Raw genomic sequence first — 15,296 nt, forward strand, 5'->3', positions numbered from 1 at the left:
GAAAAACAGGAACAGATAAAGAGAGAGAGAGAGAGAGAGAGAGAGAGAGAGAGAGAGAGAGAGAGAGAGAGAGAGAGAGAGAGAGAGAGAGAGAGAGAGAAAGAGAAGTACTTAAATCAGTTTAAGATAAATCTTTTGTGCCATTTGTCTGATCATACATAATGGAAGCTCATTATCTGCACTCTGTGTGTCATACTCACTCGAAGGAAGCTGTCCAAGGAACCATTCTCCATGTACTCCGTTACAATCATTACTGGCTTACCTGGAGAGAGAGAGAGAGAGAGAGAGAGAGAGAGAGAGAGAGAGAGAGAGAGAGAGAGCGAGAGAGGGTAAAACAGTGATGGTCTCATACAATTGAGGTTCTACAATGTGTTGACTAGAGCTACATGTACTGTAAGCTCGATTTTCTAATTTCAAAACTAATGATTCATTTTGTGACACTTGAACAAAACATTTCCATACATCTGAATTAGCTGATAAATAGTGATAACTACTTTTATTCTATATGCTAAAGATACGCTGAATTTATAATTTTTTTATAACTTTTAAACCAGCAGCATATGTGTATTAAATGTGTATTTTTTAAAGCATAGAATAGCAAAGAGAGGGAATGGCAGCTCTGGGGCTTTCATCACGCCTGAGATATCGTCTAAGCTCCCAAGACAATAGCAAGGCTCGCATTGCTTAGATGCACTTCTTCACATGACACTCTCGACACAGTGAGGTCAGTCTGTGGCCTTCAGTTCAAGAACGCTTCCGGAAGGATAAAAAGGCCTCTGTCTAAAGCCTCTGTGTAAAGGGCCCACAAGGTCAGCTGTCACTGTCTGACAGCTTTATTCATTCTCCAAGCTGGTCATAAATTACTGCTTTTATCAATTTCATCTTATTGCATGCCATATAAAAGGTTCATGTACAAGAAAATGAGAATATATCACTTTTTTGTCACTATATGTTTGTCCATTTTTGCTCCTTTTTCTTCCGCACATGTACGAATACCACACATCTGGCTACAGAAGACCTGAGCTAAAGGTAACGGCAGAGCACTAAACTTGGAAAAGTGGACAAACACAGTCCAGTTAATGAAAACTGTTTTAGTCATATGACACTTTCTCTCTTGGTAGGAGCTGTTTATATTACACAGCTTACTCTGTAGTGTAGATGAACAGTACAGCCTGTTACATATCATGATGGCCTGCCTCTTTCTCCAAACACATGGGCCATTCTTTATCCAAACAGTCTGGGATACTATTAAACACATGCTTACATTTCACTGACCTGTGAAGAAGTGCTCTTTTTCACCTCACTCACCAACCTTTATGGTTTCTTATAACAACAACAACAACAACAACAACAACAACAACAACAACAACAATAACAATAAATTTCCTGCCAGGAAACTCTGGATCATAATGTCAGCTTGTGATAAATATTACAGTCTTTCTGTCCCTGGGAAACACCAATTGTAGTTCCACAAATATTTTGTCAAATAGCTGGCCAAAAGTACAAGGTTAAATGGGGTGTGAAAGTCTCAGAATTAACAAGGCTGAATTAATAAATCATGTCAACTCACAGGTTATGGAAGACACATGTTAGCCTTGTCCACCCCCACTGCCTACATACCTACTACATACCCCGAGCTGCTTTCACACACGTCTGTATCTCTCTCTCTCTCTCTCTCTCTCTCTCTCTCTCTCTCTCTCTCTCTCTCTGTACTGCATTACAACGATACTGTATAATCAGGTCTAAATCACCGCAAAACATTGGGTTCAGCTATTACTTCAGTCAGAAATGACCAAACATATAGACAAATTTAGCATGAAATACATAACATAGCAGTTTATATATTTTGCTTGAATTGAAATGAAATGGCCTAATACCTGCAAATATTTGTGTTAAGAGGTTTCTTATGATTTTAGACATGGACTTTGATAATGGAATATAATGAAGACTATATATAATGTGGTAAATAGCTATATAAAGCATCAACGCATTTAATATTCTATAACTAGAAATAGCTAATGCTTTATACTATAAAATCATAATAAAATAAATAGTGGCCTGCAACTAACTTCAAAAGTTCAAAACCATAATTAAAATCTATAATAGGTATGCATTTATTTATTTATTTTACATTTGAACAGACAACCATCATCTTCATTTCCACTTTATTCTGATCATTGAGGAAACCGAGCCTATTCTGGTGACACTAGATGTGAGGTGGAAACACAACCTTTAAACATGTCATTCACATAATAAGGATACATTTCGCACACTGTGTGGTCTAGTGCATTAACCAAAGGGTGAAATGTGTTGAGATGTAACTCACTGCGAGTGACCACTCCTTCCAGTCTGATAATGTTGGGGTGATCAAATTGTCCCATGATGCTAGCCTCACTCAGGAAATCTCTCCTCTGTGTCTCTGTATATCCTGCTTTCAGGGTCTTAATGGCCACACAGATCTCTTTCTTAGAAGGCAGTTTCAGTCGTCCACTACACACCTCCCCAAATTCACCTGCACACATCATTTATATAGAGGTTATATTTCCGAAGTCTTGTCTAGTTTCTGAATAATCACCTAATTATCAAAGCATAATTAATTTACAGCATTCAAAGACTCAATGCAGCTTGGATGCCATAGAGTCCTAGATATTTTTGTAATCAGACATTAGTGTCATATTGTTTACCACCAATGCAGAATAGATAAAAAATTCAGTTCGGCTTTTTTTTTTTATTGTGTTCCTTACGTAAAATAATAATTCAGCTTCTAACAACACAAACTGACTGCCTTCATTTAACTTTTGTTCTTAAAGGTTATTTTTCTTTCATAAAATAGAAACGCATTGCAGTATTATTTTCCACCTTCATCAGCACAAATGCAGTTGTCTTAGTAAATTCATAATACATAAGATTTTTACATAACACTACTGAGGGATAAGGTAAAAAACACCTAAATGTCGATGTAAATATAGTCTCGTTTTTTGCTGGGTTCTCTTACATTGGCTTATGCAGCTATAAATTATGATGCATTATTTTGATGTGTGCTGTTTAAGACATCAAGAACAGCGAGTGCCTGGGAGAGAATAAGCTACAGGGGGTAAAAAATAATATCCCAGCTGGAGGCGTGCTCTGCTTACCCACCCTCCTCAGCTTCATCAGCACGCTCTCTATTAAAGGCAGTGAGGTGGTGAGGATGAGCACTGGGAGGAACGATCTTCCTATCTTCCTGCTCACAATCAAAAGCATATACTTCCAACTGAGGTGCTAAATGATTCTCATTTACATTACCTGCCACATCTGTTATAAATGCATTTTGCCCTGTTGCAGGCAGCTTCATTACAGCTGCAGAGGTTAATGTGGGACATGTCGTACCTGCACCCACTACTTTGTCGATGGCGATGCAAGAAGCATCTAACTCCTTGGCGAATTCGTGCACTGCCTGACTTGGGTCCTCATAAGTGTGGGGATCCACGTAGGTCCTAATACCAGGCAGTCGCACTGAAAATAAAATAAGAGTTATGGAAATCATAATTGACTTTTCTGAACATTGGGTATAAAAACTGGATTCAGAAAATTAATTACATGGTTAGCATTAACAACCTGTATATAGGATACACAAAGACACCACAGTGAGATATACTTACAGTGACCATTACCAAAGTGAAGTCTCTTTTTGTCAGGATGTTTGGATTTGCTGTAGCCACAGCACCTGTCAGTCAGAGTGTTAAAAGGTAATAGTTACCATCAATGATGTTTGGGTGAGCCTTCTGCTACATTATACTGGTGCTGGTGAACATCTAATGGACTCAACAGACAAAATTCATGGCAAGGATAAACCTGTCTACATTGCTATGATCCAGTGCAGTATTTTAGAATCTTATAATAAATCGGATATTTATGCAGTCTTTCAACAGTGCTGTCTGCCAAGATCAGCCCCTCTGTCTGTCTTGACACTCAAGCTCTCATGGTGCCTGTTAAGTTAAGTAAAGCAGTGGCAGGAAAAATAATACTGCTTTTGCCAAGTAAATCATCCAGAACTATATATAGCTGCTTGACATGCAGGGGCATGGTCTTCTTACATCTACATCTTCATCTAGCATATCTGGGGGGTGGGAGGTGCTGAAGAGGGAAGATTTAAGTAAGAGACATGTATAAGAGAGAAAATGACAGGTTCAAGATGGCCACACTTGAGCCTCAGTAAAGTTATTGAGTATGAGTGACAGACCAACCTGCTAATCACAACGTAAAGCACCACGGTGAGGAGGATGATTGCCACAGCAGAAGCAATGGCAATTAGCACAACCTGACTGTTCTCACTGGAGATTGAGAAAGCTGGGAGAAACAAATGGAAAAATAAAGACAGCACAGCAAGAACATTAGACTGGATCAGAACATGCTAAACAGAAGAAGCAAATGGAATACTTATGATTTATGTGATCCTGTACAGGTCAAAGTAAAATGTATAAAAAACAGTTGTCACGAACAAGAACTTTCCTTACTCTAGAGCAAAAAATATTATATGACTTATTTCTCAACATCATGCATCATCATCTGTTTCTTAAAATTGACAAATTAACACATCATATCTGCTCTGCAGATAATTTCTTCAAATATGCTATGAATCCTGACCTCCAGACTGTGAACTAAAGCACAGGAAAGCTCTGCTGACTGATTTTCCAAATCCCAAATTCAGAACGCTTTTTGCTCAGATTAACAAATGAATAATGGGAGCTATCATCTCAGGGGAGCTATGCCATCATTTTACATTTGCTATGCATGTGAAGTTCGATAGAGCCATGACCAGTTCAGTAACCTGGAGATAGGAAAGTGCCTTCTGCCTGTACTAGATCATTCCATTCCATGACCATCCATTGATTTCCTATAAATGTTTCATTAGCTAGACGAATGCAGAGAAAGGAGAGGTTCTGCTCTGATAACAGGATATACAGTGTATCAAATACACATGCCGTGCTAAATGCAGATGATTTACTGGTAGAACGATGACAGAACATTTCTGCCATCTGTAAGACTGGTGTCTTGTATCTAAATAGCTTACAAATGACACAGTGAGCACAAAGCTCAAAATCATCTTACAGTTACAGTACAATTAAAAACAATAACTAGACAAAATTATAAGACTGGAAGAAGGGATTCTAACAATGTTAGACAACCAGAAAAAAGACAAAAGAGTCCATGGGTGGTAAAGTGGGTCTAATCCTAAAATGATTCTAAATTATATACAATACCCTAATATTATACCTTCATTTAGTTTGACTGATGGGACAATGTTCTGTATAATCCTCCAGGAGTAAGCGAATGGATCCGGAAATTCTTATTTACTGTAAAAATTTTGAGATGGGGAACCAGTTTGTGCTTACAGTCTGGGCTGGTCTCAAACTCAAACTTGCGGCTGCTGCTGCCATAACCCGCAGCGGTACGCGCTCTAATCTGCAGCAGGTATCTCGTATCTGGTTTCAGTCCATTCAGAGTCACATTGGTGCCCTTGCATCTCAGGATGGTGTAGCTGGTCTCTTGTTCTTGCTTCAGGAAACAGAAAAAAAAAGAAAATGAAATCGAGACATGTTAACGTAACATAGATACTGATACAGACAGCTCGTCTGAGCAAATGTGAAGTAGTTCAGCTGTAATCAGAGCAGACTGTGCATACTCTGCCTGAAGGCTATTTTTGTATTTTATGGAGGTTAGAGAGTGTCACACTGGGTCATTTCCCAGGTTCAAAAAAAGGCATATTCATAATTTGGTACGTTCCAGACTGTTGTATACAATACCAACTCGACATGATAAACGGCCATAGTTATCTTTATAGCTTTAAGACCTCTAAGGTGCGATGGTCCTCTACAGAGTGCTAACAGAAACCTACAATGGATTTATGGGACATCTTTCCTTTGAAATCACTGTTTCCAGATGTACCTCTGGTAGGGTAAAGTGAGATCAGCAGAAGGAACAGGGTGTGACACTTTAATCCACTTACTGCAGGTTTTAGCAGAAAAGGATTCACTGTTAGCAACAAGCTCAATCAAAATTTACATGGATTTCCTCATTTCCCATCAGTCTGTAAATGCCATAACAGGTTGTTACCTGAGAAGACTTTTGCATGTTGTGTCATCTTGTATACTTTAGAAAACATTCCATTGTTCATACGGTGTTCTAAGTCCATCTGTACAAACAATTGTACAAATTCACCTGGACTTTGATTTCCTGTACTAAAGATTATGTGCACATGACAGGACAGTGTCTTCACATTAAATCAAATATCTGACCTTGGATTTGATTTCAGCACCAACAAAGAGCACAGCTATCAGCAGGCTTTATATCATGGAAATCGTGGTAAGAAAGCATCCTGAAAACGTCATATGGAGTGCATCGGGTTTTATGATTTAGCAAAGGCTGCAAAGATGAAACCAATACCCTGCAACTTATTGTATGTGCGTTCGTTCAAGTCGTAAATCTTTTCGCAGGTTGTCACTGTTCACTGCTCATGACACCATGTGATTCCCTGAAAATTATATACAGGTGTGTCCAAACATTTTATGCTGGAAGCATTTTTACCATATGTCTCAGTTGTGCATCACTACTTCCACACACACAGGCTTACTTACTTTGTTACTTCCAATCGTGTAGACTTTTCTTGGGAATTTAATGTGCTTGTCAATCTAAATACTCTCATTTTGGAAACTGTCTCAGCCTTAATTGAAAGAGAAACTGTGTAAAAATGAAATTTTATTTCAAAAAGCATTCCTTCTTTACAAGTTTTAAAACAATCCATATATATATATATACCCCTATAGTATATAGGGGTTTTTACATGGACACTACCCTATATTTTGTACTTTTAGAATGAAACGCCCCGATCCGCATATTTAAAACAGGCAAGACACAAATCTATGTCGACAATGTTATAGATGCTATAAAAATAGCATATGCAAAAATGTAAATCAAGGCAACAAAGTATTTTGTAGCCTCACTTCCTTCCGCTTTACTATACAGAGTTTTGGCTTAGATGAAGCAGTGGGGCGTGATTTTTATTAAATTTTTTTAAGAGAAGCATTGCGTGACTGTATTCCACAGGAGCTGCATTATTTCAATAAACATGCATCCTGAATTCTGTTTAGGGAGACATTAACCACTGTTTATTTATAATTTAAGGTATGCACCATTATACAGTGCAACCATTCTGTTGTTTTGCACCAGAACCATAGATACCATTTCTTTTCTGTAAACTCACTTAATGAATTCAAAGCTCTTTTGTGGGCTTAATACCGTGAACTCTTGGTGTTACTGTGGTTACTGTGAGTCAATGAGCCCTGTGAACAGATTTGGAGGCCCTTTTTCCTCTCTCAGTGGGTGTGTTTGTGTATTTCTTAAAAGGGTGAGGGGCACTCTGTTATCCTCTGCCAGCCTGGATCAAGGGCACTATAAGTCCTACCAGGGTTATTCCTTTGCTTTTCCACATGGCAGACCCAGCTGTGTAGGATTTGGACTACCTAACCCCCGCTTTTGGAAACGATGCCTCAGCAGCATGTGTAATTAACAGAATCAGTAAGGAGATACAATAGATTTGATTGTAAAAGGAAGATACCATGCCACCCAGGGTCAAAAAAGACATGGATTTCAGGGGCCTCAGAGTATACATGTGCCAGTAGAACTAGCCCCAGATAAGATGGCTTTGGTTACAAATAAGAAGATTATGGCCAACCCACAGCATTTCACAGGCTGAGATTTGGAGTTTGGCTGATCACAGTGAAAGGTAATTCACAATTCTCCTCTGTAGAAAGCAGAGGAGTCGGTCACACCTCGCTGAATCTCCTTTTTATCAGTGGATTGAACTGTGTTATTAGTATATCTGAAACATTTTTGTAGCTACTCAGCTCAACACGGTAGATACAAAAAAAGCCTGGTATTATTGTAGAAACTTGCAGAAAATCAGCTTGATTACCTTCATTTGTAACTTTAATAACATTAATGATGCATTATTACTAGGCTAAGCTTGTCTTTATGAAATAGAGATATAATTTCCCCACCATAAACCATGATTTCATATTAAATTAGAGTATAACTATTTAAGATAAAAAGATAATTTACAGACAGTGTTTAAGAGACAGACAGTGTTCAACATCATTCCGGAGAATGACAGCATAAGCAAAGAGTTTTTGTCATTTTATCCAATTTTGGAGACAATGGAAGCCTGTGTGTAATTTTTTTGCATATTTAACACGCATGTGAGTCTTTCTTTATGGTCATAGATTCAAGTCATTTACTCAGTAGACTATGAAATGTTGTTTCTGTGGGAAAATTCTGGCTAATTGCCATCGGAAACTCTGCCTTTTTTCACACTCTCAGATTCCCTGCCAGTTTGGGAGAGACACACAATGTCAGGGTCCAATTAAGTGCCAAAGCCGGAGCCCCGCTTCCTGCAGTCTGCCCGGCCTGAGGGACACATTACCCACTTCATGCAGGAGTCGAAGATATCACAGTGTCTGACAGCATGAAAGAGCTCCACTGAACACTGACCCTTAGAAAGCTCTCAGCGGCAACAATGATGTGGGGCAACAAAGCTCACCCTGCTATTCCGCATATTAAATCAATCAGGGCCAAATCCCTGTATGCTTCATTAATCACACAGCAGCTGTGGCAAACCTGGATAGAGGCCGGCTAAACTGGCTTAAGACAGAAGAGCACGGCTAGTGATCTTTTTTTTTTAAAGATGAGCACGCATCGGCTTAACATACTAGTGTTTAGTAGTAGTGTTAATAGTAGTATTTTCTATCACCGCTTCTCCTGATGCAAAGAATGTATGAGAGACAAACTGCAAAAATATTTGACAGTGGTCCAGTATTGTTTTTCTTTAAACTGTGACCTGGGATTAAGAGGGTAATGAAGATGAATGAGTAAATGAATGAATGAATTAAATTAAGAAAGAAAGAAAGAAAGAAAGAAAGAAAGAAAGAAAGAAAGAAAGAAAGAAAGAAAGAAAGAAAGAAAGAAAGAAAGAAAGAAAGAAAATACCACACTCACCAGTCAGGAATGAATGTAATAAATTAAGCCTCAGTTCATATGTCTTTCAGAAGCCGGATAAACAAAATACCCTCTTTAATCCCCATAAAAAAGGCCATAGAGAAAGATCTAGACCCAGGTTAAATGTTATTAGTGTTGAATGTCCAAAGTGAATAGCGATTAAACTGCCCCCACCTTCTCATAGTACTTGACCTCGTAGTCCAAGATAATACCATTGGGTCTTTCTGGCTCCAGCCAGGATAGTGAGATGCTGTTTCGGGATGTTCTGTCTTTCCTGATGATTGTGACCTGGGATGGAGCTGCAGAGAGAGAGAAAAAAAATAAAGAGAGATAGAGAGTGAGGATGAGGAAGAGGATTAGCTTCCAAACTGCTTTTGACTTCATTACATGGCCAGTTCACAGAAAGTTCAGCAATTTTGCTTCAACTACCAAAACCTCCTGTGAATTGATTCCGGGTGACCCAATTGAGTTTTCTTCAGTAGGACCCAGATTGATGATTGAAACAACGATGCATTTGTTTATACTGTAATTTGCTTTGTTGCTGCATAGTTAGTCTGGATTTGTCACAATAAATGATGCTCCTGTCTATTGCATTCTTGCAAGGATTTTCAGCTCTCTTATTCTTTGAAAGGCTAATACTAATCCCTTAAATGTTTCTATGATTCAGTAATTCACATGGTCTCAATATGTGATCATAATTCAAGTCAGAGTTCTGTCCCTCCCTTCTACTGCCTGGCTCACTCGCCTTCTTTTTCAGTTTTACAGCTCTCTAATTGCAAGGCAGCAATGAAGCCACGAAGGCATCTGACTGGCCCATGTTTTAATTTTATTAGACCACAGGAAAAAACATGTTGTTCTTTGAAATGTTCAAGGTTTTTCTTGACTGTGATTACACAGTTTTGATTTCACCCCCATTTGGAACCTTTTTTACAGTTAACAAATCCAGATGGACCCAGTCTGTTCCTTACACTCCTACACACAATTCTGATAAGGTATTAGGGAAGTTTTATAGTGATAGCAGTTTGAAGTTTATGGTAGGCAAGATTTATGTTGTATGGACTGCTGAACATTTTTTCTAAGCTTTCTGTTTGGCACTTCAGAGTTCAAAACACCTTATAGTCTACAGATACATTCAAAGGGGAAATAGTCACCTACGTACATTATAGCAACTTGGGCAGAATATAGAATATTTTGTGACAAACACAAAGATGAATCATCTCACCAAAAACCAATAACCCAAAGCGCAAGCCATTTATAGAGGTGCCAAGAGGCTTGCTCCACCACTGTATTACATAATGCTTCAATAATTAACATTTGTAAATAATCTTTCAGCAATACAGTCATGGCATTGACAATCAGCAATGTGCTACATCACCAAATGTCCTCCACATGGCTTTTGAATTGTTCTATGGTAAACACTCTCAATATGGATATAGTTCTGACTTCTCTATTGAACTCTTTCTCTCTTTAGGTCTTCTCCCCTGGTTCCTTAAGAGGCTCTGCAGATTTAAGGAAAGAATCTCGCAACACTCTACGGACAGAACTCTTCATTCCCCTGCCTTCCTAAAGCAGCTCCAAATACAGTCATCTTCCCACAAAGTGCAGTCCAACAATATTAAATAATGTTAAAGGGACGTCACATTTAGCTCCAGCTCTCCTATTGTCATCAGCTTTGTTGAAATTCTACATCCTGTGCTGGCAGGAACAAGCAGGAGGCCGCGGTTTGTCTGACGACACCCTGTCAAAATGGCAGAACACAAACATTTTAAAGTTTTTGTAGGCCAAGACGAGATCACCGTCCTAACACAGAGGGCATGTGCTGTCTCCCTGGGGCTGTGCTACACAAGCTAGCTGTGTTTACATGGAAAGGTCTGTGCTGACATCCCTGAAAGACCTCGTAAATGTGCTCTCCAACAGGGAGTGCAGCTGCAGAGTGGGAGCATTGGACAGGCCATTCGCACGTCTCTCTCTCTTGCTTTCATTTGCATTTTATAAGACAATAAATGTAGCTGCAGTGTTTGCCCAAGGTCGAGGGAGTAGAGCTGCGGTGAAAGGGGTTGTGATCTCGCATGTTTCAAACTCTCCAGAAGAACCCAGCGATCAAATGAAATACGCATACATATATCCTCTGTTTACACTGAGATGAGTGAACCCAAAAGTGAGAGAACACTTTAGTTAAGCAGTTTATCTGTGCTTGAGAGCAAAGGCAGTAGTATGGAAGAGAGATAATCTTTAAGAGACATAGTGAGACTAGACTTGTGGTAGGCACACAAACACAGCATTAATGGTAGCTATAATAGAATAGATGATGCTTCATGAAACACTCTGGAAATTGTAATCTCCTCATATCAGCATCTTGAATAAATTGATTGTGCCCCTTAAAACTATTTTGGAAACTTAAGGCAATTTAGGTCACACTTAGTATCCTCTACATTCTCCATCAAATAATTTAAGGCACAGAGGTTTATTTACTGCCTGACTTGTTGAAGGCCTAAAGCTTTACTCGAAGTATCATGTCTGGCAATCACTCTGTTAATAGATCACAGCTGTGACAACACGAGGAATGCTGAAACCACAACGACATCTGACCAGAATGCACTGCTTTGACAAGAAAATATCCTGAGAATCAGGCTAAATGAGTACTTAATCATATAATGTTTGTTCAAAATTAGATTTATATAGTGAATCAGGCTGTATTGCTCAAATATTAATAGTGCTCGGACTTTCCGACATTGTATAATTGCCACAAGCGTTTCCTCACGATTATTAAAAACATATTACTATCTATGGAGCGCAAGCTGATATTGCAATGACTAGATACTATATTATCTCAAGTATATCTACATTCCTCTCTGCACAACTGTCTTGCTTTTACTAGCTTTAGAGGTTTAAAATGGTCCCCGTGGTAAAAGGGTGCAAAACTATCAATCCTTAGCCTTTGATCTACAGTAGCCCACTACCTACTGTTTTATGGTTCCAAACTCTAGTGTCTGTAACCTCAGTTCTAAAGCTTGTGCTAAATCATCTACCAGTTTCTGCACCTATCACTTTAAAGCTGGAACAGAACTGACAGAAGAGACAGAAGCCAAGACCTCATACGGCTTGAGAGCACAACAGCTCATCTTTACAGAGGAAACCCTGGTGGAATGGAAGGCAGATGGCCCTGTGTTCCAGCTTTATAGTAACCTGAGGAATCGTGACCTTCATGCTGCCTTACTGGACTCCAGCACCTGCAGACAGATATGTGCACACACTGCTCTGATAGGACAGGAAGTTTCAAGGATAGGAGGATCAAAACAAGCTTGCTGTGATATTAAATGCATGTTTTTTCTTTCTCCAAATGGAATTTTGAGCTTTGTTGCACATCACAGCCAGGAAATTGAATTGTCTTTATCAATCTCTTTTATGAATACGTTCTGGGGCAAAACATTCTTCCAAGGTTATTTTAACATATTAAAATGTTTTTATTATTCAAAGCTAGGACACACATGGTGTAAATGCGCCTAACACAGCCTTTCTATCATCTAGAATACCATTAAAATGGAATGAAACGACATTGATATGTCTATGTGTGAAAGACTGTCTAAATTTTGACCCCAAACACTTTGTTTATTAAAAGAAATCTATAGAAAAAAGCTATTCTGTGTTAATGTATTTTGAATGATGCTTTATTCTTTATTTTCTTGTTTTCTCTTTTTTTGCATTGCTAATGTAAAAAAATTAGCTGAGGATCATGTAGCTGCTTTAGCAATGTTGTTTAGCCTGACTCACTGTGTATGGCATGGTTGCATTGATAAATGTTTTATTAACAATTTATTAATATCGCAACTACGTTATGTAAGTGAATCTATTGTAAATTATCTTTTTGTGCACAGTAATACATGACGTAAAAATGGCCTTACCTGCTTGATTGGTAGTTATAGTGACACTGGCGTGCTGGCGCATTGAAGGGGCCAGATAGGAAACTCCATTCTCTGCCTCAATCTCAAACGTATAGTTGGTGTGAGCCAGTAAGTCAGCCACAGTCACTGTGGTGTTCGTGAGGCCTGAGGAACGAGGCAGGAAACGCACAGCCCCTCTGCATGACTCGCATTGTTTAGTCCCATCCAAACAACGCTTACACACTACTTTAAACATCAAGTCCTTCCTGCCACCTGTGTCTTCTGGCCAGCTCCAGTCCAGGATGACTGACGTCTCGTTGATGACTGAGATCACGTTCCGAGGAGCAGAGGGGGGATCTACAAAAAAAAATAAAATAAAATGAGGCATGTGGGCAAATACTATCTAGCAAGGAATTTATGGCTCTCTTGAAATCTTGAGGTTTTTTCAGCTTTTGCAGTTTTGAAATAAAGACGTTCATGTCCTTATGGAAATAAAGTGAGTAAATAAGAAACATAGAAATGCATTTATTTTTTGTCAGATCTTTTTTATGGCATTACTTCACATTTTAGGGGTATCTACTGAAAGGATTGAAATGTTCATATTAAAGACTGTTATTATAAAAAAAGGAAGTGGGGATAACATACAGGCAGTCCGATTTCATCTGATTGCAAAAGCAGACTTACAAAAAGAAGGGCTAGACATTCGACTGAGTCTCACTGCACTTTCCATATGATCACAGGAGCAATTTGAAATGAAATCTGAGGATAAGGCATGGAGCAAGACACTGAATCTGTCCAGACCTCAAACAAACCTAAATTGCTCCTGGCTCTACTCTGAAAATGTGAGTAAGTGTGCGGAGGGTTAAGAGGGGATTACGTTTCAAGATAAAGACTTGTGTTTGGTCGTTTGATTTGACATGAAGCATTTACACAGAGCAATGTTGCACCAAGTGCTGTCTACTTACTTTGACTAAGGTCCCCTAAAATCTCCTAAAAGATAAAGGATGAGGAAAGGAGTCAACCTTGCATTAAGGAAAGACTCATTGCACAAAGGGGCCCCCCACACACAAATATGCTTCAGGATTATGAAAGTCCTATCCGTTTTAAAAGTGCCATAGGTCAGTGTTTAAGATCAATTATGAGATGCAACACAAAGATGACATAATTACATGCATCATTAAAATGCCATTCTTTGCAATTTGCCCAGGTCCTTTTACTTAAAATACTTGAGAGCGAGAGGATGTCTTTTTTTCACCATAGCACTGCAAATACACTTAAACCTTCCTTTCTAATGAAAAGCAATCAAAGAAAATCCTTTTCAATATTGTGAGGATAAAAAAGACATAAAGTCGATACAGCCCACAGCCATAAACAATCTTGTCTGCTTACAGGTCAGGGGAAATGTGAAATTCTGTTGCGGGTTAACATCATTGCCAGAGCATAGCATCCTTTGATCTGGACTTATAATAGAAATCACAGTGTGCCATTTAACGTTAACAGTCTGGCTGGCCTGCCAGCAGGAGCATGTGAGGTGTGCCGAAGTAAGCCATCCATTACACACACACACACGCATGCACACGCATACACACACCCCTTCTGACAAGCAGCTCAGCTCCGTGCTCACTGAGGTGTGAATGTGGCATTCAGCGCCACTATAGACTTAAATTAGCGGTGCTACCTCAACGCTGAGCCACCACATATTCTGGACCCATGACTTTGAGAGCGTGACACATAAGGGCTGTTTGTGTGGCACTGAGAGGTAAATGGTTTGCATGGTATTGATTAATGTACCAGATATGTAACATCCGTTCCTTTCTACTGCAGGTCTTTTCCACACTTTGAGGATTTATGCTATTGAAAACACAAGTTTTATGGGGTCATAAAAAGGAGATGGGTCGAAATAAACAGATCAATTTTTATATACTAAAAGCAGGCATAAATATGCACACCTTTGCAATGCCTGACAATGAATAAACAAAGGATCTTGCAGGCAGGGTCTACAAAATGACATATAAATATTCAGAAGGGATGTATAACTGCTAGAATATGTTACAGAAAGCCTACAGTAAAGACCAGGGGCAAATTATATAAAATGCAATTATAAGTTGAAAATCTCCAAAGAACACTAAACGAGCTTTGGGTTTAAACCAGATCAAATCAGAGAAAGGCTTGCATTAATTGCTGTGCTGTTTTCGAAACCATGCTAAAAGCAAATCTGTTCTACTCTGAGTACCTTCCGTGCATCTCAGGAGATTCTATCTAGATAAATGTCTCTGCTTAGGGACTACTGAAACTGAGCTCACATGCTGTTTCAGTACTTTCACCATATAATTCATTCCATTCATTTCTCCAACACAGTTTAAAAAGACAGACTTGTTAAAA

The 15,296-nt window shown here is 38.9% G+C and overlaps 1 protein-coding gene across 4 annotated transcripts in view; it reads right to left on the bottom strand.

Moving 5' to 3' along the window:
* The window catches only part of epha3 (eph receptor A3), a 69,795-nt gene that overhangs the window by 12,237 nt on the left and 42,262 nt on the right, over positions 1-15,296 (bottom strand). For all 4 annotated transcript variants that reach the window (XM_027164769.2, XM_027164770.2, XM_047815223.1 and 1 more), the window contains 8 exons: positions 12,936-13,271; positions 9,208-9,332; positions 5,376-5,538; positions 4,227-4,329; positions 3,642-3,706; positions 3,370-3,495; positions 2,327-2,512; positions 201-262 (listed from right to left, as the gene is read on the bottom strand). In XM_027164769.2, coding sequence (XP_027020570.1) covers positions 201-262; positions 2,327-2,512; positions 3,370-3,495; positions 3,642-3,706; positions 4,227-4,329; positions 5,376-5,538; positions 9,208-9,332; positions 12,936-13,271 — 1,166 coding nt within the window. The remainder of the gene's footprint in view (positions 1-200; positions 263-2,326; positions 2,513-3,369; positions 3,496-3,641; positions 3,707-4,226; positions 4,330-5,375; positions 5,539-9,207; positions 9,333-12,935; positions 13,272-15,296) is intronic.

Source organism: Tachysurus fulvidraco, chromosome 6 (genome assembly GCF_022655615.1).
Source record: "Tachysurus fulvidraco isolate hzauxx_2018 chromosome 6, HZAU_PFXX_2.0, whole genome shotgun sequence".
NCBI lineage: Eukaryota > Metazoa > Chordata > Actinopteri > Siluriformes > Bagridae > Tachysurus > Tachysurus fulvidraco.